Source organism: Stegostoma tigrinum, chromosome 8 (assembly GCF_030684315.1).
Source record: "Stegostoma tigrinum isolate sSteTig4 chromosome 8, sSteTig4.hap1, whole genome shotgun sequence".
In the NCBI taxonomy this organism is placed as follows: Eukaryota; Metazoa; Chordata; class Chondrichthyes; order Orectolobiformes; family Stegostomatidae; genus Stegostoma; species Stegostoma tigrinum.
Genome location: NC_081361.1, coordinates 99,078,059 through 99,101,689, shown reverse-complemented (window position 1 = coordinate 99,101,689; position 23,631 = coordinate 99,078,059). Strand labels below are relative to the sequence as shown.

The following is a 23,631-nucleotide window of genomic DNA, read 5'->3' as shown; positions in this document are numbered from 1 at the left end:
GAGATGTGAACCCCAGCAAGCTCTAATTAGAGATCATAGAGATGTATAACACATAAGAGGCCTGTTGGCCCATCAAGTCTGCACCAATCAATGTATACTAGCCCAATTTTCCCATACTAGGCCTGTAGCCTTGGACATTCTGACATTTCAAGTGCTTATCCAAGCACTTTTTAACAATTATGAGCTTTTCCATCTCAACTTCCCTCCCAGGCAGTGAATTCTCACCCCGACTCACTCTCTGATGAAAATCCCTCCAAACTTCCTGCTTTTCACTTCAAAGTGTTGCCCCTTTGTTATTGACACTTCAACTAAGGAGAATAGCTGCTTTCTATCGACCTTGTTCACGCCTCTCATAGCCTTGTAGACATCTGTCAGACTCCCTTTCTCTACTCTAAAGAAAACAACTCAAGCTTACCCAGCCTCTCTTCTTCACTAAACAGCCCCAACCCAGGCAATATATGGTGAATCTTCACTGCACCCCCCTCCAGTGTAATCATATCCTTCCTATAGTGTGGTGACCAGAACTGCGCACAGTACTCCACCTCTGCCCTGAACAAAGTGCAGTACAGCTCCAACGTAATCTCTCTATTTTTCAGCTTCTTCAATGCAATCCATGTGTTAATTCTATACAGACGCTTTGAGATAATGAAATGCCTTTTGGTACACTCCAGACGGCAGGTGAGAGGCAATTATCTTGGTGTAGAACTGGAATCACATATGGGCCACACCAAGCATGTTTGCTTCCCCTCATTTGGGTTTTTTTATGTTAATTGAACAGCAAATAGTCACCTTTTTTAATCAATACTTGACCCTAACCTTCCTCTCAAGATAGGATTTTCAACTGTTGTGGTTGGTTGGCTCGCCAAGCTGGTTTGTTATTCCACAGATGTTTCATTACCCCGCTGGGTAACATCATCAGTGCAGCCTATGATGAAGCGCTGTTGTGTTCTCCTGGTATTGGGTCCCAGTTAGATCCAACCCAAACTATGGACCCCAGACATGGACAGCACTTTCTTCAACATCAAATGAACCAAACTAGAGGAGACACACCAACTAATAAATGACGATCTCACCAGCATCAAATTCACCAAGGAAGAGGAAAGGAATGAAAAGCTCCCATTCCTGGACGTCAGGTTAGAACGCAGGGCCAACGGGGAATTCCTGCTGATGGTACACAGAAATGCCACACACACTGGCCAAGTACTGAATTTCAACAGTAACCACACCAACACCCACAAACAAAGTTGCGTGAAAACACTATTCAAATGAGTGACAACACATTGTAACAACCTGGAACTACACCAAAAAGGAGAAAAGTATCTCCACTAACTATTTAAGGACCACGGACACTCAAACAGCTGGATTCGACAATGCCTATCACACGTACAACACCAGGAAGATACTGCACGCCCCGACACACTCGCCACATGACCTTACATCATGAGCATGTCCGAACTGACCACAAGACTCCTACAACCATTGGGCATCAGAGTAGCGCACAAACCCACACCAACCATACGCCAACTGCTAACTCGAACCAAAGGTCCCTTACCCACTATAAACAGAACCAACATAATATATAAAACTCCACACAAGAACTATGACAAACATTACATTGGACAGACAGGAAGAAAATTGGCCACAAGAATACATGAACACCAACTAGCAACAAAAAGACACGACTAATACTCATTCATCTCCAGTCACATGGATAAGGAGAACCACCAGTTCAATTGGGACAGCCCCAGGCTCCTCGGACAGGACGAACAGAGACAAGCTTGGGAATTCCTAGAGGCCTGTTCCTCCACCAAGAAGGCCCTCAACAAACACATAGAACTGGACCCTTTATATACACCACTGCGAAGGAAAACTGGAAATGAGATCATCAAATCCAACAGACTCAGACTTTAAATAACAGGCAGGAAAACACAACAGCGCTTCATCAGGGGCTGCACTGATGATGTCACCCAGCAGGGTAATGAAACATCTGCTAACGAACGAACCAGCTCAGTGAGAAAACCATACACAGCATCTACAACTCGGCCTACAGATCTTAGATCCTTAGATTTTCAACTGTGTTCTCCCGAGTTTAGTTTGGGTCTCTGAATCCACTATTCAATAGGGGACTAGATTTCAGAATATCTCAAAGGGCTAAATTGTATCCCTTACTCCAAAGTTCTATGTTTCTGTATACTTAAAAAAAAACCCTTACCTAAGCCAACATGTCTAATGTTGTGAGAGAGATAATGGGAACTGCAGATGCTGGAGAATCTGGAGCTGGATGAACACAGCAGGCCAAGCAGCATCTTAGGAGCACAAAAGCTGATGTTTCAGTCCTAGGCCCTTCTTCAGAGAAGGGGATGGGAAGGGGGTTCTGAAATAAATAGGGAGAGAGGGGGAGGCGGACCGAAGATGGATAGAGGAGAAGATGGGTGGAGAGGAGATAGACAAGTTAAAGGGGTAGGGAAGGAGCAAATAGAGGTGAGTATAGTTGGGGAGGTAGGGAGGGGATAGCAGTAGGGGGAGGGAAGATTTTGAAGCTTGTGAAATCCACATTGATACCATTGGGCTGCAGGGTTCCCAGGCGGAATATGAGTTGCTGTTCCTGCAACCTATGAGTGACATCATTGTGGCAGTGCAGGAGGCCCAGAATGGACACGTCGCCTAAGGAACGGGAGGAGGAGTTGAAATGGCTTGCGACTGGGAGGTGCAGTTGTTTACTGCGAACCGAGTGTAGGTGTTCTGCAAAGCAGTCCCCAAGCAATGGTATCAATTTGGGTTTCACAAGCTTCAAAATCTCCCCTCCCCCCACTGTATCCCAAAACCAGCCCAGCTCATCCCCGCCTCTCTAACCTGTTCTTCCTCTCACTTACCCCCTCCTCCCACCTCAAGCCACACCTCCATTCCCTACCTCCTAACCTCATCCCGTCTCCTTGACCTCTCCGTCCTCACCTATCCCCTCCCTATCTATACTCACCTTTACAGGCTCCATCCCACCTGTGTTCTCCTCTACTCACTTTCGATCTGCCTCCCCCTCTCTCCCAATTTATTTCAGAACCCTCTCCCCATCCCCCTTTTGTGATGAACGATCTAGGCCCAAAACGTCAGCTTTTGTGCTCCTAAGATGCTGCTTGGCCTGCTCCCTTCATCCAGCTCACACTCTATGTCTAATATAACAAAATATGAGGCTGGATGAACACAGCAGGCCAAGCAGCATCTCAGGAGCACAAAAGCTGACGTTTCGGGCCTAGACCCTTCATAAGAGAGGGGGATGGGGTGAGGGTTCTGGAATAAATAGGGAGTGAGGGGGAGGCGGACTGAAGATGGAGAGAAAAGAAGATAGGTGGAGAGAGTATAGGTGGGGAGGTAGGGAGGGGCTAGGTCAGTCCAGGGAAGACGGACAGGTCAAGGAGGTGGGATGAGGTTAGTAGGTAGATGGGGGTGCGGCTTGGGGTGGGAGGAAGGGATGGGTGAGAGGAAGAACAGGTTAGGGAGGCGGAGACAGGTTGGACTGGTTTTGGGATGCAGTGGGTGGAGTGGAGGAGCTGGTCTGGTTGTGTGGTGCAGTGGGGGGAGGGGACGAACTGGGCTGGTTTAGGGATGCAGTAGGGGAAGGGGAGATTTTGAAACTGGTGAAGTCCACATTGATACCATTAGGCTGCAGGGTTCCCAGGCGGAATATGAGTTGCTGTTCCTGCAACCTTCGGGTGGCATCATTGTGGCACTGCAGGAGGCCCATGATGGACATGTCATCTAAAGGATGGGAGGGGGAGTGGAAATGGTTTGCGACTGGGAGGTGCAGTAGTTTGTTGCGAACTGAGCGGAGGTGTTCTGCAAAGCGGTCTCCAAGCCTCCACTTGGTTTCCCCAATGTAGAGGAAGCCGCACCGGGTACAGTGGATGCAGTATACCACATTGGCAGATGTGCAGGTGAACCTCTGCTTAACGTGGAATGTCATCTTGGGGCCTGGGATAGGGGTGAGGGGGGAGGTGTGGGGGTAAGTGTGGCATTTCCTGCGGTTGCAGGGGAAGGTGCCGGGTGTGGTGGGGTTGGAGGGCAGTGTGGAGCAAACAAGGGAGTCACGGAGAGAGTTGTCTCTCCGGAAAGCAGACAGGGGTGGGGATGGAAAAATGTCTTGGGTGGTGGGATCGGATTGTAGATGGCAGAAGTGTCAGAGGATGATGCGTTGTATCCGAAGGTTGGTGGGGTGGTGTGTGAGAACGAGGGGGATCCTCTTAGGGCGGTTGTGGCGGGAGCGGGGGCGGGGTGTGAGAGACGTGTTGCGGGAAATACGGGAGACGCGGTTGAGGGCGTTCTCAATCACTGTGGGGGGAAAGTTGCGGTCATTGAAGAATTTGCACATCTGGGATGTGCGGGAGTGGAATGTCTTGTCGTGGGAGCAGATGCGGCGGAGGCGGAGGAATTGGGAATAGGGGATGGAATTTTTGCAGGAGGGTGGGTGGGAGGAGGTGTATTCTAGGTAACTGTGGGAGTCGGTGGGCTTGAAATGGACATCAGTTACAAGCTGGTTGCCTGAGATGGAGACTGAGAGGTCCAGGAAGGTGAGGGATGTGCTGGAGATGGCCCAGGTGAACTGAAGGTTGGGGTGGAAGGTGTTGGTGAAGTGGATGAACTGTTCGAGCTCCTCTGGGGAGCAAGAGGCGGCGCCGATACAGTCATCAATGTACCGGAGGAAGAGGTGGGGTTTGGGGCCTGTGTAGGTGTGGAAGAGGGACTGTTCCACGTAACCTACAAAGAGGCAGGCATAGCTGGGGCCCATGCGGGTGCCCATGGCCACCCCCTTAGTCTGTAGGAAGTGGGAGGAGTCAAAAGAGAAGTTGTTGAGGGTGAGGACGAGTTCGGCTAGGCGGATGAGGGTGTCGGTGGAGGGGGACTGGTCGGGCCTGCGGTACAGGAAGAAGCGGAGGGCCTTGAGGCCATCTGCATGCGGAATGCAGGTGTATAGGGACTGGACGTCCATGGTGAAGATGAGGTGTTGGGGGCCAGGGAATTGGAAGTCCTGGAGGAGGTGGAGGGCGTGGGTGGTGTCACGGATGTAGGTGGGGAGTTCCTGGACCAAGGGGGAGAAAATGGAGTCCAGATAGGTGGAGATGAGTTCGGCGGGGCAGGAGCAGGCTGAGACGATGGGTCGACCAGGGCAGGCAGGTTTATGTCTAATGTTGTGTTGTTCACTCAGACATTAGATTCCCTACAGTGTGGAAACAGGCCCTTTGGCCCAACAAGTCCACACCAGCCCTCAGAACATCCCACCCAGACCCATCCCCCTATAGCCCACACACCCCTGAACACTACGGGCAATTTAGTATGGCCGATCCACCCAGCATGCACATCTTTGGACTGTGGGAGGAAACCGGAGTACCTGGAGGAAACCCACGCAGACATGGGGAGAATGTGCAAACTCCACACAGACAGTCGTCCGAGCTTGGAATCGAACCCTGGTCCCTGGCGCTGTGAGGCTGCAGTGCTCACCACTGAACCACCGCGCTGTCCTAAATTAAGGTCAAGTGTCTCTCATGACCTACGACAGCAAAATTTTGATTCATGATATCCAGAGATAAATAACATCTCTTTACAATAGAAATCACAAGTCTGTATCCTGCATTGTGAGTGGACAGTTGGATTATTGCACACAACAACCATCAAAATGTTGCTGAAATCCAAACGATGACGCCAGCAGGTACTGATCGTAATCACAGTGAAATTACTGGGAGCATGATACTCCAAGATGAACGATCCTGCTTGCCCTCAGCTTCAGGAGCAAAGTCCCCAAAATGGTATAACTTCCATTCACAGCTGCTCCTGAGCTATTGATGAATTGGAACTCAGCTTCAGGTTTGATGTGTCTCAAAGGATGGATTCCACTGTCAGTGAGAGAGGAGTTGTTTAAACTTTGCTCCTAGTCTGCTTTTGATCCGCTTGCCAGCTACAAGACTGAATGTTTTCCAACATTCCACAGCATCATTGGCACTTACATAGGCCAGTCAGTCAGTCCATGACGTAGATACCAGAAATATAAATATTTTATAGATAACTGATCTACAAAAGGGATAAGGAGGCACTGAAATTATTCTTCCATTGTCTATAATGTTCTGAAGGTTTCAGTATTGGACCTTCCCTCCATCATAAGGTCAGAAGTGGGGATGTTTGACAATGATTGCCCAATGTTCAGCACCATTTGCGACTCCTCAGATACTGAAGCAGCCCATGTTCACATGCAATAAGATCGAGACAATATCCGGGCTGTGTTGACAAGTGGCAAGTGACATTCGTGCCACACAAATGCCAGGTTATGACCATCACCAGTAAGAGACAATCTAATCACCGCCCTTTGATATTCAATGGTGTTACCATCACTGAATCCCCCACTATCAACATCCTGGGGGTTACCATTGACCAGAAACTCAACAGACTCACCACATTAACACAGTGGCTACAAGAGCAGGCCAGAAGCTGGGAATCCTGCAGCAAGTAACTCACCTCCTGACTCCCCAGAGCCTGTTCACCATCTACATGGCACAAGTCAGGAGTGTGATGGAATACTCCCCACTTGCCTGGGGACGGGTGCAGCCCCAACAACACTCAAGAAGCTTGACACCATCCAGGACAAAGCAGCCACTTGATTGGCACCACATCCACAAACATTCACTCCCTCCACCACCGACGCTCAGTAGCAGCAGTACGTACCATCTACAAGATGCACTGCAGAAATTCACCAAAGATCCTCAGACAGCACCTCCCAAACCCATGACCACTTCTATCTAAAAGGACAAGGGCAGCAGACATATGGGAACACCACTACCTCCAAGTTCCCCTCCAAATCACTCACCATTCTGACTTGGAAATATTTTGCCATTCCTTCACTTTGCTGGGTCAAAATCATGGAATTTCCTCCCTAATAGCATTGTGGGTCAACCCACCACAGGAGGAACGCAACAGGAGCTCTCTGATGAAGGGTCTAGGCCCGAAACATCAGCTTTTGTGCTCCTGAGATGCTGCTTGGCCTGCTGTGTTCATCCAGCTCCACACTTTGTTGTCTTGGGTTAAGAAGGCAGTTCACCACCACCTTCTCAAGGCCAATTAAGGACAGAAAAGAAATTTCTCAAGAAGGGTCTAGGCCCAAAACGCCAGCCTTCCTGCTCCTCTGATCCTGCTTGGCTTGCTGTGTTCATCCAGCTCGACACCTTGTTAACACAGGGAAGAAATGCTGTCCCAGCCAGTGACAGGGCTCTGTAATTACATAACTACACAAATGAATAGGAAAAAAAACACAAAACATTTGATTGTCCAAATTAGTAGTTAAGTAAATTGCATAAATTTGTGCTGCGGTCAGTGAATTAAAAAGGTAAAGTTACAATAGTCCTGGAGAGCTGCTCTGTCATTAGAGGGAGGTGATAGGTGGTGGCCTGACCTGAGGGTCATTGTACCTTCGGTGAATTGAGAGAATGAGAAAATTGGTCTTTCACAGCAACCTCAGATGGTGCAGGAATTGAACTCAGTCTATTGGCATTACTCTGCCTCACAAACCAGCCGGCCAGCTAACCAACCCCTATCAGTGACACAATGGGATTTAAGAGAGATACAGTGCATTCTTCCAGTTTTTGTTCTGATAACATGAAATTACCATCCTATCACAGGCGCGTTCTCAAACAGATAAAGGACAAGTGAAGAAGTGGAACATTACCCCAGCTTTTGACTGTAGACAATGAAGTGCAGGAGTTCTTTGGTTTTTCAGTTGTGTAGTTATGTAATTACAGAGCCCTGTTTATCTCCTGTTTAGTGTGATTTTCTTCCTCTCTGTTTTAAGGATTGGAGATGAGCTGGGTCATCAGACCTCCTGAGAAAGTGCGGAGTGGGGAGGAATTCAATGTCACCTATGCCCTCATTGCTTCCGATGACTTCTATCAGACAGCTGTCATGAATGGAATTCTGAAATACAGGTGGGAGCTAATGAGAAGGAATAGAGGCTTACCTTTCCTCCAAAATCACCCTCAATTTTATTCATTGCACCACCATTTTCAATTGGGGAAACAATGGAACATAAACCTCGCTACAGTTTGGACTCTCTCCTGATTATATATATTTTGCAAACAGAAAAAAGCAGTCTGCATGAGGTGATTATTTGCATCTTCCACAATCTGAACTTGCCATAAGATTAGGATTGGCCCTTTTACCAACATTTTCTCACTAGAGGTTGGATCGTCTGACCCCCACTGAGAGGCTTACCACACTCTCATCATTCAAATTAAAGCTAACTTTTGAATTTATTTGAAAAATCTATATTTAAATGGAAAGAACACAAGAGAAAAAAAAGAACAATTTAGCAATGAAATTAATACTGATTTAAAGTAACAAAGTCTGGAGCACAGCAGGCTAAGCACATCTTAGGAGCACAAAAGCTTGGCCTGCTGTGTTCATCCAGCTCCACACTTTGTTATCTCAATTCTCCAGCATCTGCAGTTCCCATTATCTCTAATAAGACCATAAGTCATAGGAGTGGAAGTAAGGTTATTCGGCCCATCAAAAGTCGACTCCGCCATTTAAATCATGGCTGATGGGCATTTCAACTCCACTTCCCTGCACTCTTCCCGTAGCCCTTGATTCCTTGTGAGATCAAGAATTTATCAATCGCCGCCTTGAAGACATTTAATGCCCCGGCCTCCACTGCGCTCTGTGGCAATGAATTCCACAGGCCCACCACTCTCTGGCTGAAGAAATGTCTCCTCATTTCTGATTTAAATTTACCCCCTCTAATTCTAAGGCTTTGCCCACGGGTCCTAGTTTCCCCCCGTAATGGAAACAACTTCCCAGTGTCCATCCTTTCTAAGCCATACGTTATCTTGTAAGTTTCTATTAGATCTCCCCTCAACCTTCTAAACTCTAATGAATACAATCCCAGGACACTCAGCCGTTCGTCGTACATTAAACCTAATAATGATTTAAACTGTGTTTCAAATATTTAAGTCATTCATTTATCAATCCCATTTGAGCTGAGAATTATACAAACAGCCAATTTAATATCATCATTCAGTCTTGCAGCCTGCTAACATGTGTTCTAGGAGTTGTGTGCTTTGCAAATAAAATGGGTGAGTTCATGAACTGCACCTATTCTAAGTCAGAAAAGGGCTTGGGGACACTCAATGTTGGTTCATTCCCCATGGCATTGCCTTTACCAATCAGAGGACACTTGCCAATCAATGATCACACTCTTCTCAGGCATTAGAAATTGTTATTGTAATAAAGAAGTCAAATCCACACTGATGCCAACAGGTTCAATTCCCACACAGGCTGAGGTTGCCGTGAAGGTGCCTCCTTCTTGGCCTCTCCCCTCACCTGAGGCATGGTGACCATCAGGTGAAACCCCCACCAGTCATCTCTCTCTCTAATGAGAAAGCATCCCTATGGCCTCCTGGAACTATAGCACCTTTATCTTTCTTGCCTTTGAGAATTGGTATTCTTGCAATTCTGTTCTGATGAGTGTAAGAAGAAAATCTTTGGATGTGAGTTTGCTCGCTGAGCTGGAAGGTTAGTTTTCAGACGTTTCGTCACCATTCTATGACAAATCACATAAAATGACATCACCAACGCAGGAAATGACATCACCAACCCAAGGAAACCTAACCAGATAAATAGAAAGCGGGACATAACACCAGCTCTTCGTCGGAGGCTCACTGATGATGTTACCTAGAATGGTGATGAAACGTCTGAAAACTAACCTTCCAGCTCAGCGAGCAAACTCACATCCAGAACCTCAACCTGAGCTACAAATCTTCTCAAAACTCGCAAGAAAATCTTTGACAACATATCTTTTTCAAATGATACTCAAGTTCTACACTGCCAAGACCCTAATGAAAAGACTTTTTCTTCCTAACCTGCCCCACCTCAATAACTTGATTGGAAAGTAAACAATTGAGGTAAGATAATTAGAAGTGGGTCCAATATACAGGTATTTCCAGGAAGGATAATAACTGAGGCTCCAGGGATCCCCTCCTGATTTGGGAAAAGTGTTGGATGGGGAGGAGATGGCCTATTGGTATTATTACTTAATTATTAGTCCAGAGAAAGAACTGCAGCTGCTGTAAATCAGGAACAAAAACAGAAGTTTCAGGATAAACTTAGCAGGCCTGACAGCATTTGGGAAGAAAAAAAAATCAGTGTTAACGTTTTGGGTCACTGAAGGGCCACTGGACGTGAAATGTTAACTCTGATTCTTTCTTCACAGATGCTGCCAAACCTGCTGAGTTTTTCCAGCAACTTCTGTTTGTGTTAGTCCAGACTCCGAGGCAATGGTTGAATTAGGTTCACAATCCCACCATGACAAATAATAGAAATTGAAGCCAATTGTTTTTGGAATGAAAAGCTTAATGATGAACACGAAGTCATTATTGAGTGTCGGGAGAAAATGACCCCTGGGGAAGGAAACTGCCATCCACACTTGATCTGGTCTACAAGTGACTCCAGGCCCATAGCAACATGGTTGACTTTCAACCACCCTCTGAGTAATTTGGGATGGGAAATTAATACTAGGTCAGCCAGCATCGCCTACATCCCGTGAATGAATAAAGCAGAATTTACTCAAGCCCTTTGCATTGAAGTGATTGGACGGGCTGATTTCTGACTTGTTAAGGTTGTTTTTGCTGTCTGATTTACAAAAATGCCCAGGACCTGAACACTATAGAGGCTGTAGAGACTCACAATTACAGCTGGCATCTGCCTCCAGGAGGCTGTTGGAAAATGTTGTTCTGAACAGAGATACCTGTCTGCAAAACTGCATGGTGCAATATCTAAACCATGAGACAGAGGGGGCAGAGAAGGAAAGAATTGGAAGCGTATGGATCCCAGTACATCCTTGCCCCATGTGCCCACAAATCTGTGGACTGCAAATAGTCCTGCCCTGGAAGTGAACACCCACCTGCAGAATTCCAGAATGGAAGCACTACCAATGAAGGTGGGTTGAGTCTGACAAGATTTCTAAATGTTTTAACCTCTCATTCTTATAAACTGTAGGAAGTATATGCCCATTCCATTCAAACTATTCATAGGTCAACCATCTGTCCCAGGAATAAGTTGAATGAATCATCACAACATTCCTCTTAAGCCAGCTTTATCCTTTGTTATGGTAATCCTGATAAATCTGATCTCACTGACTTGCTGGACCATAACTTATATTTTCTTTCCTCCTCCTTACTGTGGGGGTCAGTCACTCGAACATATTCTCAAGGAGCTGCAAATGTACTTTAACAAAATAACTTTAAAAGCTTTTAACACAAAAGAAAACCACAAACTATTTAACCTCATCACAAAATTCAGCAAAAAGGATGTGCCTCTTTACCCTCAGCAATAACTTCACGGATATTCGAATCACAACGAAGAGGCACCTATACCTTCATGCTAAACCTTCTTTTGCTCAGCTGGCACAGGTTTTTTCAGCTTTTTTTTGTGACAAGTTTTTGCACATTCACCGAATACTGTTTTCTTTGTGGATCCTGAAACGGAACTAGTATCTAGCTCACTTATTCCTCAGCAAAGATTCCCTAAGCTTGAGTCTTCAACAGCCTTATAGAATATCTTCCTCTCCAATACCTCCACTACCGTCTGCTTCTGACTTTCTTCTCACACTCCTAAACTTCTCAAGATTGCACCCTTCAGTTCTCAGCTTCAATTGCTTGGAAACTGTGAATCATTGCACCTCTGCTCTCATGGACTTCTTCTCTCTGCATGAAAATACTTCTAGTCCTTTCTCTCCTTCTCCATAAAGCTCTAGTCAACATCACACTAGCAATTGTCCCCCAATTGGCTTCCTAGTCATTTAGCTTAAATTGTATGACTTCTTGTAAAAGAGATAATGGGAACTGCAGATGCTAGACAATTCAAGATAACAAACTGTGGAGCTGGATGAGCACAGCCTAGGCCTGAAAAGTCAGCTTTTGTGCTCCTAAGATGCAGCTTGGCCTGCTGTGTTCATCCAGCTCCACACTTTGTTATCTCTTGACTTCTTGTAAATGCTGTTTTGAATTAACTGGTCATTTTTTAAAAACTTTTTCTAGAAAAAAGGGTCAGCCCTTCTTCGAATGGAAGTCATCTTGATCTAGATTCAAAGTGCTTGTCTTAGCACTGTCTTCTCCCTATCAAATTGCATGTAAAATATGGATGTCCCTACAACCTATGAATACATGCTCATAGAGAGAATATTTGCAATGTTATGATGGCTGGGATTAGTTGGGTAACTCTTTCAAAAGAACCAACATAGCCATGATGGGCAGAATGGCTTCCTCTGAGCTGTATGATTTTAGGATTCTATCAGAAAAGGTCTATTGTGAACATTAATCAATTTATACCAGCTTGATTAAGCAAGTACCACAGTGTCTGCTGATTGGGTGTTGTTAAGTGTATAAACAATACCAATTCTCTATTAAACAAATGGCTTTCAACAAGCATAAAGGGTACTTTCTTCTGCTTTGAAAAGATTCCAATGTTGCTTTGTTTCACACATTTTTGCTTTGTTAATGCACAGCAATGCAAGTGAAGCCAAAAGATTTTGTGAAGAGAAGGAATGTCCAATCAACTGGAAAGATGCAACTGAGAGGAACTGCTGTGTTTACCATGCCAACATCCACTCCTGTCCTCTGGCATTCATGGTGCGTACTTACTGTATTTCATAGTTATTCCCTGAGCAGCTCATTTACAACTCTCTCTACGGATTCACCCTTTCCACCTTTGTACCCTCCTCCAGAATCTTACCCTTTCTGACGACTTGTGCCTGCCCAATTTTCATCACAATACTTAAAAGCAAAGCAGATTGAGGAAATCTGAAACAAACACAGAGAATGCTGGAGAAACTCAGCAGGCCTGAGGAGAGAGAAACAGTGAACATTTCAAGTTCAACATGTCTTCTCTTCAGAACCATTCTGAAGAATAATCAAACTGTACGCGAAATGTAAATTCTGCGTCTCTCTCCTCAGATGCTACCAGACCTGTTGAGCTTCTCCAGCACTTTCTGTTTGCGTTTCCTCATTCCGCCATTGGCAGCTGTGTTTTCTGCTGCAGACCAGAAGGTTCCTCTCTATCTGGCCTTTTTGCAAATGTAACCTCAAACTCAATAATTGACTAAGCCTTAATTCACCTATTCTAACATAACTTATGCGGCTCAGTGGCAAATTATGTTTGATTATTGGCTCCCGTGAAGCATCTTAATAAGTTTATTGTGCCACACAAATGCAAATTGTTGTTGCTTTAATGAAGTCTGTGGAAATTTAATGGAAATTATTGTTTCCGGTGCTGTTTGTAACACTGATGGTAGAATTGCTACATAGGGTATGTTGAATAAGTGAACTAGCAGGAGGAGGCCATTCAGCCCCTCGACACTTCTTTGCCATTCAGTATGGCTATGATCTGATTACTCCACCTTGCGACCTACCCAATAACTTTGCACTCTTTCCTTACCAAGAATCGATCCATTACTTTCCTTCATCGCTCTGTCCTTTGAGTATAGGATTTGGGATGTCATGTTGAGGTTGTGCAGAACATTGATGAGGCCTCTTCAGGAATATTGTGTCCATTTTTGGTTATCATGCAGTTGGAAGGATTTTATTAAGCTGGAGAGGGTTCAGAAAAGATTTACCAGGATATTGCCAGGAATGGAGTGTTTGCGTTATAAGGAGAGGCTGGATGGACTGAGACTTTTTTCAATGGAGTATAAGAGTTTGAGAAGTGACTTTACAGAGGTTTATAAAACCATGAGGCGTATAGATAAAGTGAATGGCTGGTGTCTTTTCCCTAGGATGGGGGATTTCAAGCCTAGGGGCACATTTTTAAGGTGAGAAGAGATGGATTTAAAAAATACATGAGGGGTTTTTTTTATTACACAGAGCGGTTGGCATGTGGAATGAACTGACAGAAAGTGGCAGATGCTAGTACAGTAACAGTTTTAAAAGACTTTGGGTAAGTACATGAATAAAGAAACATTTGGACTGATATGTGCCAAGATCAGGCAAATGGGACTAGTTTTGTTCGGGTATACACTCGGCATGGATGGTTGAACTAAAGGGTCTGTTTCCGAGCTGTATGATTGTACCTTAGAAATATTCAAATGATCTGCTTCCACCACCTTTTCAGAAAGAGAGTTCAAAAGACTCATGACCTTCTGAGACAAAGAAAAGTCTCTTCTCAAGTTTTAAAAGGGTGATCCCTGATTTTGAAAGTAAGTGACTCGTATTTCCAGTTTCTTCCAGAAATGGAAATGTCCTTTCAGCATCCATTCTATCAAGACTCTGAAAAATCCTTTTTTATTAATTAGTAAAACTTTGAACACTGAATTACTGGGAATTAACCTGTACCCCTTGTTTACTTCGCTAGGAACCTCATTATTACAAACCTGTGCTTGTGTATTGCTCAGGTGGAACTGCTAAATAAGCCACACTCTCTCTTACTCAGAAATTAATGTTATCAATATTACCGGCTCAAAGCTTCAATAAGGTTGAATGAAATATCTTCCCCTGTTTCCTTGGCACCATTTGAATCGATTGGCAGTACATTTCTGGACAATATTTCACAGGACTGGCAGCATCAGTGCAGGAAGAAGCAGAGTTAGAATTTTGGGTCCAGTGACCCTTCTGAGGGAGGAACTGCTCTCTGCTTTCCCTCCACAGATGCTGCCAGGCCTGCTGAGTTTCTCCAGCAATTTCTGTTTTTGCTTCAGGTCTGCAGTATCCACAGTTTTTATTTTCCTTTGGAAAATTAGAGCCGTTCTCCTGAGAGAAGAGAAAGATGAGAAGAAACAGATGGAATATTTCAATAATGAGATGCCTGGACACGGTAGATAGATCGTCTATGCTAGGGGGAGGTTAACAACCAGAGGATATGGAGTTAAAGTGAGTTACTAAAATAGCCACAACAATATGAAGGAACGCTTCTTAGCATGATGAGTGGATCAGGTCTGGAGTGCACTGCCTGAAAGTGTGGTGAATACCAATCAAATTGAAGTGTTGAAAAGGGAAATAGATGCACTTGACGAGTTGGCTGGGGGATGGCGTTGCGGTATAGTGGTAGTGACCCTACCTCTGAGTCACATGAGCCAGATTTAAGTACCAACCTCTCCACAGGTGTTAATAACATCTCTGAACAGGTTGATTGGAAATGTGCAAACACTAAAAGAGGGAACATTTGTCGGGGCACTGGGGAAAGGGCAAGGAATTGAGCTGAGTGAAGTGATTTCCTCAGAAGAAATTGGATTTTTATTTGAAAAGGAAGAATGCACAGGCTTACAGGGAGAAGATGGGAAAATAGCACAAAGTGAGCTATTCATTCAGGAATGATATCTAGTGGTCCACTGGTAATGTCAGCAGGCTGGTAACCCAGAACAGCAAGCATGAATGCCCTGAGCACATAGGATCAAATCCCACTGTAGGAATGTCAATAAAAAAACTGGAATTTTAAGCTAGCCTCCTGGTGAATATGTAGCCGATACCAATTACCAAAATTAATTTCGGTTGGTTAGCTCAGTTTGCTGGACAGCAGATTTGCAATGCAGTGATCTCAAAACTTGGGTTCAATTTGTGATATTTTTGCTCAAGCTTTGGAGGTCGAGGGACAATCTGATAGAAGGATATAAAATTATGAGAGGATATGGATAGTCAGAGTCAGTTTCCCAGGGTGGAAATAACATATACTAAGGGCATACGTTTACGGTGAGAGGAAAAGGTTTATTACACACAATGTGATAGGTGATTGGAACGCACTGCCAAGGGAGGTAGTGTTAGGAAAGGATTCAAAACCCTCTGATAATTAAAATCAAAACACAAGCCCCCAATGTTGTACAGTGGGAGTAGAGGTTCCCTTCTAATAGTTAATCACAAAACACTCAGGGAAGCTAGCCTCACCTCATCTAATCAGTTAAGCTGCTGTGGACCAGGGGTAGTTATATTAAAGAAAATTCATTTATAAGTAACAAGCAACAATTTATTTATTTAGCCTTAACAGTGAAGGAATTAACAGAACTACTAACAAACTAAACAATTTCTCCCAAACTCCTAACTAATACCCTAACTGAACAAACTTCAGTGGCAAGATAAGGGCTGGAAAGCCCAGAGTGGAATTCTGGTGGAGGCATGGAGAGGGCTGTAAAGTCCTAAGTGGGAACTGCCACAGTGAAAAGGAAAGTTAGACTCTCTTAAATTTTTTTTCTTATCTTATTCTAAGTTAATGTGAATGGCGGCTTTGTATGTGCGGCAAAGGTACACAGTTTTCATTATAGTTTTACATTGAATACACATGGCAATAAATTATTCAATTCAGTTCAATTCTGCGGGAATGCTGTTCAAATAAACACAAATCCCACCTACATAACAGATTAAAAGAACTGCCGATGCTGGAGTCAGAAATAAAACTTCGAGCACAGCAGCACAACCCGAGCTACAAATCTATTCTAAAACCTTAGAAATTTGGCTGTCACACAAAAAAGAATCTTTAAGCTCTCTTTAAAATAAACCATCAAAGGCACCATAGCAGTTTGTCTTTAAGATCAGAATTCTCAGGGGAAATTATAGAGAAAACGTTCATTACGGCGAGATCAATGGAAGAAAGATGTTTGTGACTTGAGATCGACAGAGGAAAGGCTGGAGAAGGCAGAGTGCTCCAGAAAACACAGTTATGTGCAAACTTGGAGAGATTATGTTTTAATTTATTGTTGTCTTATTAACTGGGTTTATGTAAGTGAGAGATAACACAGGGTGGAGCTGGAGGAACACAGCAGGCCAGGCAGCAACAGAGGAGCAGGATCCCAACTTGAATCAGCAACTTTCCTGCTCCTCTGTTGCTGCCTGGCCTGCTGTGTTCCTCCAGCTCCACCCTGTGTTATCTCCCACTTACATAAACCCAGTTAATAAGACAACAATAAATTAAAACATAATCTCTCCAAGTTTGCACATAACTGTGTCTTCTGGAGCACCTTGCCTACACCAGCCTTTCCTCTGTCAATCTCAAGTCACACACGCCTTTCTTCCATTGATCTCGCTGTAATGAATGTTTCTCTATAATTTCCCCCGAGGATTCTGAGCTTAAAAAAAACTGCTGCGGCACCTTTGATGGTTTTTTTTAGGGAGCTTAATTTTTTTTTATGTGAGAGCCAAATTTCTAAAGTTTTGAGTAGATTTGTAGCTCGGCCTGTAGATGTTGTGGTTGGTTTGCTCACCGAGCTGGTTCATTTGTTCTGCAGACGTTCCATTACCCTGCTGGGTAACATCATCAGTGCAGTGTCCGATGAAGCGCCGTTGTGTTTTCCTGCCTGGTATTTGAACAAGCACATAGAGCTTGACCTCACATACACTCCATTGTGAAGGAAACCCGGAAGTGAGGTAACCCAGCTCGACGGACCCCAAAGTTTAAAAACCAGGCGGGAAAACACAACAGCGCTTCATCGGAGGCTGCACTTTTGATGTTACCCAGCAGGGAAACGTCTGCGGAACAACAAACCAGCTCGGCGAGCCAACCAACCACAAGAGCCAATTTTTTTTTCTCAGATGACAGATTTCCTTTTGCTTTAGATGGCCATTGACTCTCCCTGATTTTCCAAATGCCCACTCTTTTTTTATACCCTTGATGACCCTTCCATTTTCTTACAATATAATCGGTTTCTAGGTTGGCAAAACCATCAGCTTCAAACTTGGTAGGTTTTGAGTATCTCAAGGCTTGGTTTAAATTGATTGACTAAATTTGAAAAGACTTGTCTTGGTAAAAATGCAGCATGGCTGTTCAATGCAGAATGTTTCAATGTAGATGCTGTCTGTACCCTTGCACTTTTACCTGCGTTCAGACTTCCTTTTTAACTCTGAGCACCGAAAAAACAGCATCTTTTAAGGGGACAATGCAATGCTTTACCCCATTTTACCATTTTACACACACCAACTTCGTATATGTAGTAGAAGCAGGTGCAATAGCGATGCTTGAGGGGTGAAAGACACATGAACAAGCAGGGAATAGAGGGGCACAAACCATGTGTAGGCAGACAGGATTAGTTTAGAATGGTCAACACAGATATGGTGGGCTGAAGTGCCAATTCTTGCACTGTACTGTTCTAAGTTTCTTGTTCGAGGAAAGCCAGCCCAGACATGATGGGCTGTATGGTCTCTCTGAGTGCTATAACCATTCTACCATCCCACAGGTCACACAATCAGAGTTTCCAATCTTGTTTATTTCAGAAAAAAGGTGGAATCTGTGGTCCGTGGATACCAGATGATGGGAAAATAGTTACTCACACCATTTCTCAAGCTGGCAAGATGTCTCAACAAAACTGGACAAGTAAGGTACAGGTTTATGAGCACTTCGACTGTTCATATTTGAGCACAAGACTTCGCTGCTGGTATATCAGCTACTCACTGTCAGTGAATCAAGAAATAAAGAGGAAGTTACAATTCTGCTTCAGGACTGGCTTTGTGTAAATTCATGGTTGTACAATTCAAAAAAGGTTTAGTCTAATGCAATATGTGTCTGGTATTTCCCCTGAGCAGAGTCACCGTGGGCTTGTGGGCCACGATGATTCCTAGCAGTCTTAGGAATCTCGCTGTCAGTTCTTGTAGAAGCCACTCTACGACAAATACTTACAAGGATAAAAGACCCCATTCCCACAAATTGCAGAACCAACATAGTTTACAAAATACCGCACAAAGACTGCCACAAACATTACATCAGACAGACAGGAAGGAAACTCGCCATCAGAATGCACGAACATCAGATAGAAGCAAAATGGCGTGATGAGCTCTCCTTCATATCTGTACATTCAGACAATGAAGGCCATCAGTTTAACTGGGACAGAGTAACCATAGTTGCCCAAGCCAAACATAGACACACACAGGAATTCCTCGAGGCATGGTTCTCCACCCATACTTCACTCAACAAACGTATAGAATTGAACTGCATTTATAAACCCACTCAGATCAAAACTGGAAATGACAATACTCACCATAACAGACCAGTCAGTATAAATTCCAAGCAGCTTAGAACAACATCACTTCATTGAAGGCTCTACTGATGATGTCACCTAGCATGCTGATGAAAAGTCTGAACAAAACTTTACCTGGTCTGTCCTACATGTGACTCCAGACACATAGCAATGTGGTAGACTCTAAACTGCCCTCTGGGCAATTGTGGATGGAGAATACAAGCTGCCTAGCCAGTGACACCCACATCCCACTAAAGAATAATAAAAAGGAAAACAAGCCAACTCGATGAGCAAGTCAACAACCACATATAACTTATCAAACATTTTGTCCACAAATTACATTAGTTGGGATTGTAGAACAGACCTTCAGGATTGAAGTGATGAGTTCCCACTCTGGTTTGATGGATGGTAAGTCCAACGTGTGATCTTTGCAATATCCCATAAATGTGACATGTGATGTCTGAAGGATCAGGTGGATGGGTTGATTGTGAGCTTGTGCACTCACTTTGACTTCACCTCTGTACGTTTGTGTTGAAAACTCCCCAATGGGTTCGGCACCTTCCCAAGTCAATGCTCTCCATTTTGGAGAGTCACAAGCCAAGTCAGTAGGAATCTTTGGCCCCTTCAGGGAGGCTTTGAGGATATCCTTAAATCATCTCTACTGTTTTCCTTGGAATTTCCTGCCATGACTGAGTTCATATTAGAGCAGTTGCTATGACAATCAAATGAATGAATGTCTCACCAAACAGAGCTAGTTCAAGTGATTCGTGCGTCAGTGTTAAATATAGCTGCTGCCCTTGTCCTTCCAGATGGAAGTGGTCATGGATTTGGAAAGTGCTATCTAAGGGGCAACACAGTGGCTCAGTGGTTAGCACTGCAGCCTCACAGCACCAGGGACCTGGGTTCAATTCCATCCTCGGGTGACTTCTGTGTGGAGTTTGCACATTCTCCCCATGTCTGCGTGGGTTTCCTCCAGATGGTCCAGTTTCCTCCCACAGTCCAAAGAGGTGCAGGTTAGTGTGGATTGACCATGCTAAATTACCCATAGTGTTCAGGGATATGTAGATGAGGTTGGTTACAGGGAAAAGAGGTCGGGAGGTGGATGGGTGGGATGCTGTTTCATGGTTCAGTGTGGACTTGTTGGGCCAAAGGGCCTGTTTCCACACTATAGGAATTCTGTGATCTATGGTGAATATATGCAGTGCATCTTGTAGATAGCGCACATTCCTGCTACTGACGGTGAGGTGTAGATGTCGTGCCAATCAAGTGGGCTGCTTTGTCCAATGGTTTTGAGCTTTTAGAGTAGTTGCTGGGGCTGCACCCATCCAGGCAAGTGGGGAGTATTCCATCGCACTCCTGACTTGTACCTTGTAGATGATGAACAGGCTTTGGGGAGTCAAGAGGCTAGTTATTTGCCATAGTATTACTAGCTTCTGGCCTGCTCTTGTAGCCACTTTCTTTATATTTTATTTCCCTTTATTCATTCTCAGGATGAGGGCATTGCTGGCTAGGCAGCATTTATTGCCCATTCCTAACTGCCTAGAGGGCAGTTAGGGATCAACCACATTGTTATGGTCTGGAGTCACATGGAGGCCAGGCCAGGTAAAAATAGCAGTTTTCCTCCCTAAAGGACATTAGTGAACCAGATGAGTTTCTCCAACAATTGACAATGGATTCCCAGTCACTATTGGATTCTTAATTCCAGATATTTATTGAATTCAAATTCCATCATCTGCCCTGGCAGGATTTGAACTTGGGTCCCCAGAATGTGATCTAGATCTCTGAATTAACAGTCCATTGATAATACCATTAGGGCATCGCCCCCCCTAAATGGTGAATCTAGTGGCTTTTCTCGTCAATGGTAACCCCAGGATATTGCTAGTTGAGGATTCAATAATACAACACCCTTGAATACCAAGAGCGGTGGTTGGATTGTTTCTTGTTGGAGATGTTCATTGCTGGAATTTATGTGGTACGAATGTTACTTAACAATGTGGACTTCACAATGTTTAAAATTCCCCTCCCCCGACTGCATCCCAAAACCAGCCCAGCTCATACCCGCCTCCCTAACCTGTCCTCCCAACTATCCACTCCTCCCACTTCAAGCCGCACCCCCATCTCCTACCTACTAACCTCATCCCACCCCCCTGACCTGTCTGTCCTCCCTGGACTGACTTATCCCCTCCCTAACTCCCCACTTACACTCACCTTTACTGGCTCCAACCCCGCCTCCTTGACTGTCTGTCTCCTCTCCACCTATCTTCTCCTTTATCCATCTTCTATTCACCTCCCCCTGTCTCCCTATTTATTTCAGAATTCCCTTCCCCTCCCCCATTTCTGAAGAAGTGTCTAGACCCTTCCTGCTCCTCTGATGCTGCTTGGCCTGCTGTGTTCATCCAGCTTTACCCCTTGTTAACTCTTACTTATGACTTATCAACCCAAGCCTGGATATTATCCATATCTTGTTGTATTTGAACATAGTTTTACAAGAGACACATTCTAAGAATCAGTAGTAGATGTCAGAAAAGTGTATAACTTGATGAGGTAAGAAACTTTGCACCAGAAAATCAAAATTTCAAACAAATATCTCTGAAATGCAGGGCCACCTGAGTGCAATTTAGAGCAACTACATTCCAGTGTGTCTGAAGTTACATGCTGGCCAGACTGGGTAAATGTGGCAGATTTCCTACCCCAGAGGACATGAGCGAACCAGACAGGTTTTGCCAAAGATTGATTGTAATGTCATGGTCACCATTAGACTCTTAATTTATTGAACATGAAATCCATTATGTTCCATGATGTAATTTGTACCCAGGTCCTCAGAATCTTACCTGTAGTTCTGAATAATAGGCTAGCAATAATACCACTAGGACATCATTCAAAACCCTCTGGAGTCAGGATTTGACAGATTTGCAACTTGCGGGTTGGGGAAATTTCTCCTTGCTGCAACCCTGAAGGTTCAACTCCTTCTCCTGAGACTGTGCTGCTGTGTTCTGGATTCCCCAGACACAGAAAACGATCATTCACATCAAATAACCGTTACACCGGCTTGCCAAACCCCTTCAGAATTCTCTGTTTGATTTATAATACTTCTCATTTTTGCTCTGTTCTTAGGTGGTCCTGATCCATGTAGGAGTGACTTCTCTAATTGCCCATGTTAAAGTAGGGCGTATGCATGCTGCCTTGGAAGCGAAAACAACTGTATTAAGCGCACAAGGTATTGGTTTGGTTAGTTCTATTTATGACACTAAGCAACATATGGGCTGCAAATTCTCATATGTCAGGGAGATATGTAAATATTGGTAAACAACAAGGTCTCCATAGCCCCATTCTGTCAGAGAGATAGACAGAGATGATTAGTGATGTTTTAATCTGAGGGTCACCATGCCTCAGGTGAGGAGTGAATTTAAGGAGGTGACACCTTCATGCTGACCTCAGAATTACCCGCACACTGTTGGCAGCACCCTGCATTCAGCCAACTGAACTAACCGACCCCCTCCCCAGTTTTCTTTCAATAAGAAAGCACTTGTTGCAATGACAACCACAACTTCTCCACAAGGATGAGCGGTGACTTGATAGAGGTGTACCAAATGATCAGAGGTATAGATAGAGTGGACAGCCAGCGATGTTTTCCTGGGGCGGAGGTAGCTATTACGAGGGGAGCATAGTTTTAAAGTGAGTGGAGGTAGATACAGGGGAGACGTCAGAGGTAGGTTCTTTACTCGGAGAGTGGTCGGGGCATGGAATGCATTGCTGCAGAGGGTAGTGGAGTCGGCTTCATTAGGGGCATTTAAGTGGCTATTAGATAGGCATATGCATGATAGTATAAGGTAGGGGTGGAGGTCAGATAGACCTTACGATTAGGGTAAAAGTTCAGCACAACATCATGGGCTGAAGGGGCCTGTACTGTGCTGTACTGTTCTATGTTTTATGTTCTAAGCACACTTAACAAAACAAAAAAGATGGGACTTTTACCAATAAAATAGCAGCAGTACACATTTCTCAGCACCTGAGAAATAAGAAGCTGAGGATCGTTCACTTTTATTCGATTTTATTTTAACCCTGAGTCCAGAAAAGTGGCCTCTAGCCAGGGAAAGAGACTGGACGTTTGTGGGGGTGAGGTGTCTATATGTGGGGTGGGAGGAATGTGGGCAATTATCCCTTCAGCAGCAGCAGAAAGTTTCTTCACTGATGTTCCCTGTCTTCCTCAACATCTCATCTTCAGGATTCCTGATCTGATCTTGAGTGCTGACTCTACTCCAGGAAGCATCACCTTATCCCTCTCCTCATCGTAAACCTTTAGTGTTAAAACTGAGCAGTCAGTTCACCTCTCTCTAGTGGTTGTCAGTGTTTATCTGCTCCAATGGAGCTGAATACAGAAATTGGTTTGAAATTATCTGATTAATATACTTCGTATTAATGAGGGTCATAGAGTCACACAACCTGGAAACAGACCTTTTGGTCCAACACGCCCATGTGACTAGGCTCCATAAACTTAACTTGTTCTATTTGGCTAATCGCCTTATCTCTACCCCTCATGATTGGATAAACTTTTAGGCTGTACTTTTCTAACGGTCATTATAATTTGTTTCTCTTCTGCCACCTCAGCAAAGTCTTCGATAAAGGCCAAAAGGGGTCGGTGGGACTTAATAAACATTTGACTGACCAGGCCCTTGATC

The 23,631-nt window shown here is 44.4% G+C and overlaps 1 protein-coding gene across 1 annotated transcript in view; it reads left to right on the top strand.

Moving 5' to 3' along the window:
• LOC125456373 (atrial natriuretic peptide receptor 2-like) overlaps positions 1 to 23,631 on the top strand; it is an 86,847-nt gene that overhangs the window by 3,384 nt on the left and 59,832 nt on the right. Inside the window, exons 3-6 of the mRNA XM_059648169.1 lie at positions 7,826 to 7,958; positions 12,533 to 12,656; positions 18,213 to 18,317; positions 22,067 to 22,169. Of these exons, the coding sequence (XP_059504152.1) occupies positions 7,826 to 7,958; positions 12,533 to 12,656; positions 18,213 to 18,317; positions 22,067 to 22,169 (465 nt within the window). The remainder of the gene's footprint in view (positions 1 to 7,825; positions 7,959 to 12,532; positions 12,657 to 18,212; positions 18,318 to 22,066; positions 22,170 to 23,631) is intronic.